The 7,694-nt window shown below is 39.7% G+C and overlaps 1 protein-coding gene across 1 annotated transcript; it reads left to right on the plus strand.

Annotated features, from left to right (window-relative positions):
- Positions 1-1,442: 1,442 nt before the first annotated feature.
- Positions 1,443-6,139, plus strand: LOC115821315 (protein NLRC3-like). Its single transcript, XM_030785105.1, has 3 exons — positions 1,443-1,716; positions 3,980-4,009; positions 4,347-6,139. The coding sequence occupies exons 1-3, from the start codon at positions 1,443-1,445 to the stop codon at positions 6,137-6,139; spliced, it is 2,097 nt and encodes a 698-aa protein (XP_030640965.1).
- The last annotated feature ends 1,555 nt before the right edge of the window (positions 6,140-7,694 follow it).

The raw sequence follows: 7,694 nt of genomic DNA on the forward strand, positions 1-7,694 counted from the left end.
TCGGGTTCCCTACTATTAACCCTTGCCACTGTATGCTTAATTGATTTGCTTTTTCTTACACCGAACCCCTTTTTGCACCTCTTTTTCAGTGTATGTTCGATGTTCACAATCTTGTGCATTTTCACAATCATGTGTGGCGGTGGAAAGTATTCCCTCCCAAATCAGCTAAGCCCCCCATTGGTCCCCTCTGCAGTCGGCCTGCCCCACTCCTTCCTGATGCACCTTTGAGGCATCTTAGTAATCCTAGTGGCAGTTGTAGGTACAGAAACACCTTGCTTAGACCCCTCTTTTATGCTCTTATTAAATAATAAATTAAATTCTTTAGTATCTAAATAAAGTGCTGTTTCTTATGCATTAACACTCTTGCAGCTCCTTTTCTCCCATTACAGCAAATTGAAGTAAACTTTACTTTTATGACATTTGAAAACCACGTCTCTGCTCTTGCTTTACAGTAAAGGACCTGTGCAATACTTGCTGTTTACTGAGGGATTATACATTGGTGTATATACATTGTCCTGTGCGGACCCCTTTTCCTACACTCCCCCTATGGGCACATCAGGGCTGGCTGATATTTTATGGTGAATAATGCAGACTCTGCCTGAGAAGAAGACCACACTAACTCAGATCCTGTCTGCCTAACTTTGCTTTGTACTCACAGTATGTGCAGCAGGAACAACTCATCACTGATCATGAATACACTAACCTCAGTGACCGCTCTCATAGCAATGAACGGATTTCTATCAACTTACTGGACAAACTGATGAACAAGTTCTCATATTGTCAAATAATATCCACATACACACAGTATAATGAGTGTATAATTTGAGTAGCACATGCAATAGTCCCAATGAAAAATGTGAAGAGCACTAATACCACAGAGGCAGAATAAGGTGAGCTCCATCTGTCCTTTGTGTCTTGTATAAGCATGTCTTGTATAAGTGAACCTTTTATAAGCAGAGGGGAGGTGGTCAGTGCAGGTTACAGGGGCGTTTTGGACCATTAGATTTGGCTTTTGCCTTTTGAGCATTATCAGAGTCCTCTATGTCCAGCAGTGTGTTCCACACAAAGTGTACAGCTAGTAACACAGTGTCTTTCACTCATTCCAACTTCCTGGTCCCCAGAGTCTGAAATAATAAAGTATCCAATAGTTTTCTGGGTTGTTTACAAATTTCCATAGAAATAATTTAGTTGTAAGAGCATGCATGACCAATTAAAATGAAGTGTTAAGTAACATCATGACAGGACCACTCTCTGTTTATTTTCTCTATTTAATCTCCATGTTTACGTTCCCTCACATGTCCAGTGATGTAAGATGGTGAACACTTCTCAGTTGCTACTAACCACTCTAGATGAGCTGGATAAACGCATTGCAGATGTGCTCTTGAGTGCTATATTATAATAATGTCTAATCTAATGCCTCACATGCTCCCCAGTGATTCAAGATGCCAGCTGTTCCACAGATCCTGCTGGAAACTCTGGAAGAGCTGGAGAGAGCAGAACTGAAGAGGTTTCAGTGGTACCTGACTACAGAGAATGGAGTGGAAGAGGTCTCTCACATCCCAAAGCCTCAGCTGGAGAATGCTAATGTGCAGGACACAGTGGATAAGATGGTGGAGAGATATGAACCAAGAGGTGCTGTGGAGATCACACTGCTCATCCTGAGGAGGATGAAGCAGAATAACCTGGCTGGGAAGTTAAAGAGTAAACTCAGAGAAGGTAATACAGCTCACATGACATTTACAACACAAATGTTTATGTTAGGATTGTCGAGGTTAAGGTGTTACCCTCTGTGAGTAAAACAAATACATAAAGCAGTTTTTGAACAATGCGGAAATATATGCAAGTAACATTAATGGAGATGAAGAATGAGGCTTCAGCACATAACACACAGCAGTGTAGTGTTCTCTGAAACATCTTAGATACTTTCCTCAGTTTGTCCAGTGCAGCCTTCAGTAACTGTGTTTTATCAGAGTGTAATCATATCAAACGATAACAGTGTATCTCCTCATGATACAATGGAAGAAGACTCTTTACTGAGTAGAAAGCTTCACTTGACGTGTCTCTTTGGATACAACCAATAGCATATGCTCCTGCTGATGGGCAAAATTTAATGTTCAAAGGTACACAAAGTTGGAATTACAATGTATACATGAAGCTTTTGGATGATGATCCTGGCAACTGATGCCTGGAAGTTTTTTCACAAAGAAAAAATTTTGAATTGAATTTTGAATTATTGATAAAAAAAAATTTCAGTTGGCTGGATAAATGAAATCGAACTTCCAAACTGTCCAATAAGAGTGATCATCAGCGACTCTCCGTTTTGACTTTTAGCACTGACAGGGAATCACATGCTTAACAATTCTGCCTCAGCCAAAATCATGACCTCATGCTCCACAGTGAGAGTTTTTGATTTTTTAATTATTTGATTTCCACTTTTTCATGTTCCAGCATCTGCCCTCAAGCTGCTCCACTCTCATTGGCTATTGTCAGTGTCAGTTCTGACAAGATTATCCCACACCACACAGCCTGTGCTGTCTTAGATCTTAGACAATATGTTACAGAAAACCCTGCCATCCCAGACTATCTCTCTTTCCTTTGAATTAAAACTATATCTATGAACCATCAAACCACTCACCACTCATTATATACATGTATCACAAACAAACAAATTCTGAATAAATTAAACACGCCTGAGTTGTGTTATTTTGTCCACAAATACCTAGCAGCTCATGTTAATGGTACCCTTATAACATGGGTTCATTGCACTAAATGTGGATCAGTGCAAGTTCATGGTCGGTTACAAAATACCGTGCTAGTAGGAGAGGATCTCTCATTGTGGTAAAAATTCCAAACTGAGTGCAAAGGATGAGAAATCCTGCTGGTAGTCTACAGACTCATGTCCTGCTCTCAGAGCAGCTCTCTTACTGTTTATTTTCCCTGGACTGGTCTGTTTGGTTGCCAGGAAACTTATACTTGTAGTGACAATCTTATTTAATCGCTAAATAAGTAAAAGTTGAGTAACTGGAGGAAAACCAGTCATATACAGTCAGTAGATTTTTTACATCATGTTCATTTGAATTATCCAAACATACACACATTTAAAAAAGAAATACTGTAATTGTATATATGAGATTGAAAAAGAAAATGCAGTAATCATGATGGCATGATTCACAGTTTCTCTCTTTCTCTCTTCCTCTTTTTGCCTCACTATGGGACTAAAATCTGAAGAAGGGTCTATTCAGAACAGTGCAGTCACTCCAGCTGAGTCCACTTCACTCCAGACAAACATCTCAGCTCAGAATAAAGGTTTGGTTCATTTCACTCAGACAAAACGACATTGCATTTTGACAGCTATGAACTGACTTGTCATTGCAGAAATCAGTTTTTGATGCTCTTCTCAGACGCAGATGCAGGGAGATTATTCTGTCTTTGGGTCACACATTTAAATACTGGTCCTATATCACCAAGCAGTGAACTATCTTCCCTGTCAGATCTCACCACTACACTCCTCATCTGTGTCTAATGTCCCATTATATTCTGTAGTTTGACTTCAAAGTAGTTATATTGTTTTGAAAAATCTTCATTTTACTGGATTGCTTGATTTCATTTCAGTTATTTTAACATTTTACACATTAACTTGGTGTAACAATTCACTGTTTTATACAGTTTCTCCTATTACAAGGCACATCAAAGTCCTATCAGCTCATAGAAAGCTGATAATGGTAGTTTAATGGTGGTAAACTGGATGAGTAGATCAGTTGTCATCAGACGTTTCTGAGACACTGTCCCTCTCCCTTTCCTCCTACCACCACTGAAAAAAACACAGTCAAAAACAAAGTATGGTATTTATACTGATCAGTTTCTGGACCAAATGAAATCACACAGCAACACAGAGTAATGAAAACGATAACCGCATACTTTCAAGACACGTATATATTTAGCAAGTCAGTGAATTCTGATGGGCGGCACGGTAGCGCAGTGGGTAGCGCTGTTGCCTCACAGCAAGAAGGTCTTGGGTTCGATTCCCGGCCGGGCGGCCAGTCCTTTCTGTGTGGAGTTTGCATGTTCTCCCCGTGTCTGCGTGGGTTTCCTCCAGGAACTCCAGTTTCCTCCCACAGTCCAAAGACATGCAGGTTAGGTGAATTGGAGACACTAAATTGGCCCCTAGGTATGAGTGTGATTGTCTGTGGACTGGCGACCTGTCCAGGGTGTTTCCCCACCTTTCGCCCTATGACCGCTGGGATAGGCTCCAGCAACCCCTGCGATGCTAATTAGGATAAGTGGCTTAGATAGTGAGTTAGTGAACTCTGATTTCTAAATTTGAAATCTTCCATTTCCTTTACCAGATTATGAAGCTGTCAGAATCAAACTGAAGTCCAGGCTGAAGCAGAAATATGAGCGCATTTTAGATGGAACATCAGTGAGAGGCCATAAAAAGTTTCTGAATGATATCTACACTGATCTCTACATAGTGGAGGATGAGACTGGAGGAGTCATTCATGAACATGAGATTATGCAGGCTGAGGCATCATCTAGGAGATTTACCACAGAGGAAACTCCAATCACATGCAGTGACATTTTCAAAGTCCCATCTGATCCAAGTCGAAGAAACAGAAAAGTGTTGACTATGGGAATTGCTGGAGTGGGGAAAACTGTCTCAGTGAATAAATTTATACTGGACTGGGCAGAGGGAAAGACCAACCAGGACATAGATTTTATTTTTCCACTTCTTTTTCGTGAACTGAATTCAATAAAAGATAAAAACTACAGCCTGATAGAGTTGCTTCATGTATATTTTGAAGATTCTGCTGTACTGCAATCTCTTCCAGATGGTGATGGTAAAGTCATGTTCATTTTTGATGGACTCGATGAGTGTCGCTTTCCTCTTGACTTTACTGAGACAGAGAAATTGAAAAAGATTAATCAGAAAACATCATTGGGCACACTAATGACAAACCTAATCAAGGAAAATCTGCTTCCCTCTGCTCTCATCTGGATAACCTCCAGACCAGCAGCAGCCCACAAGATCCCTCGAGACTACATTCACCAAGTGACTGAAGTACGAGGATTCAGTGATAAACAAAAGGAAGAGTACTTTAAGAAGTACAATGACAAGGACCAGGATATGGCCAAAAATATGATCTCACACATAAAGAAATCAAGGAGCCTCCACATCATGTGTCACATACCAGTCTTCTGTTGGATATCAGCCACTGTGCTTCAGCCAATGCTAGACAAAGATACCAGTAAAGAACTCCCTACAACTCTGACAGGAATGTACACACAGTTTCTGATCTTCCAAATAAATCAAATGAAAGAGAAAAAGGGGGCTAAGAACATCAGTCGAATGAAAAAGCAAGATAAGGCTGAAAACATCATTGTGAAGCTTGGAAAGTTGGCCTTCTGTCAGCTAGAGAAGGGCAATCTGATATTTTATGAGGAAGACCTGAGAGAGTGTGGCATTGATGTCAGTGAGGGTTCAGTGTACTCAGGAGTGTGCACACAGATATTCAGTCAAGAGCAGGGAGTCTCTGAGACAGTGGCGTTTAGTTTTGTGCATCTGAGTGTTCAAGAATTCCTTGCTGCGGTCCATGTGTATCTCTCACATCGTAACAAGAAGAATCCACTTCATCCAAGCACAGTTGTGAACATATTTAAATGGCTGTTTAAGAGCACAGAAGCTTTCTATGAATCTGCAATAGACAAGGCCTTAGAGAGTGAGAATGGACACCTGGACCTTTTCCTCCGCTTCCTTCTTGGCCTCTCACTGGAGTCCAATCAACGACTCCTGAAAGAACTACTGCCACAAACAGCAATCAGACCACAGAGTTTGAAGATAACAATCAACTACCTAAAGGCAAAACTAAATGAAAACATCTCATCAGAGAGGAGCATCAATCTCCTCTACTGTCTGAATGAACTGAGGGATGACTCCCTTGTAAATGAAATTCAAAATTACTTGGGCTCAGGACGTCTCTCAACAGAGAAACTGTCATCTGCACAGTGGTCAGCTCTGGTCTTTGTCCTGCTGATGTCAGAGGAGACTCAAGAAAAGTTTGAGCTGGAGAAATACAGAGGATCAGATGAAGGGTTGAAGAGACTTCTACCAGTACTGAAAAACACCAAACGGGCTCTGTGAGTATAAGAGTTTAGAGGTGCAGTTACTTTGGTTCATCATGTGTGCTCTAATCTACAGTGGCAGAACTTGCCCACTTGTTTCCTTCCAGAGAGAAGGACTGGCAGGACTGTCTCAGAGGGCAAGGATTTGGCTGCTTATGTAACATCCAAATGAGAAATCTGTTTGTAGCCATGTGTGAGTTTTTCAGTTAAAGTATAGTTAAACAATGGGAAATATGGAAGATAATTTGTAAAACAAAACAATAGGATACAGATTACTTTCTCCCCTCTCCTCTCCCTTTCCCTTTCTTCTTTTCTTTTCTTTTCTTTTCTTGATTTTATGTCGATTTATTGCAATATTTCGTTGTCTTTGCAGTTGATTGTCTTCTGAATCATATTTGCCCATGTCCTTCCCCCTATGCTGTATAGCTTATCTGTTAATACCAACACATAGTTATTAGTTAAAAGGTTTTTATAAAATCTTGGCATGAAGAACAAGTTTAAGAGAGAGAACATATGAAAATGGAAGAGTCAAATGAGAAAAAAATGGACTTTTCTGTTATGTACATTATGATGTAATAGACTTTGTGAGTGGGTATTTTGAAACCTATTTGCACTGATATATATATTTGTCTGTATTTCAGTTAAAGTAGTTTTAACTGTTAAGTAGCTAACTGTGGCAGATGGGTTTTGTCACTCAAGAAGCTAACATTGCCAGAATTGCAACCTTATACAGTTATCTGCAGAATAATGACATTCCTACTGATTCAGAATCAGTGTGTACATGGGTTGCTAAAAAAATCTTAAACTGTTAAATAAGTCTTAAATCAATATTTTCTCACATTGATTCTCTTGTGTGTTTTCTCATGTTGTCTGGATTAAAATGATCCCTTGTTATGTTGACTACTATGCTGAGATCTGTATCCCAGTGTGAGACAGAAGACAGGACAGGAGAGTTTTCAGAGAGGCAGAAGATATCTAAGTAGCTATATTAGTGGGTAGTTTCTTAAAAGTACAGGTTGTGTGTATTTTTCTGTACTCCTGTTCATAACCATTGCTGCACTTATTAAAAACAATTAATTTCATTTTCATAGTCTAGTTTTGACTTGTTTAAATGGAACTGTCTTTTTACCAGAATTTGGATCCTTTATATATAGATGGGGGAGGGTTCTGTATGTGTGTGTGTGTTTGTGGCAGGTATATTAGAGGTAGATTAGATTGGCATCATGTTTTTGACAGAGACATGTAGTGCTGGATTTAATGAGGTAGATTACATTGACATTATGTTTTTGACAGAGACATGTAGTGATGGAGTTTAATGAGGTAGATTAGACTGACATGTTTTTGACAGAGACATGTAGTGATGGAGTTTAATGAGGTAGATTAGACTGACATCATGTTTTTGACAGAGACATGTAGTGATGGAGTTTAATGAGGTAGATTAGACTGACATCATGTTTTTGACAGAGCCATGTAGTGATGGAGTTTAATGAGGTAGACTGGGGCATGTGGTGGGAGTGGAAGGTCTTTCTCACTCATGGTTCTAATGTTAGTGATGGGGTTCATATCCTTTTTCC

The sequence above is a fragment of the Chanos chanos genome, chromosome 9 (genome assembly GCF_902362185.1).
Source record: "Chanos chanos chromosome 9, fChaCha1.1, whole genome shotgun sequence".
Taxonomy (NCBI): domain Eukaryota; kingdom Metazoa; phylum Chordata; class Actinopteri; order Gonorynchiformes; family Chanidae; genus Chanos; species Chanos chanos.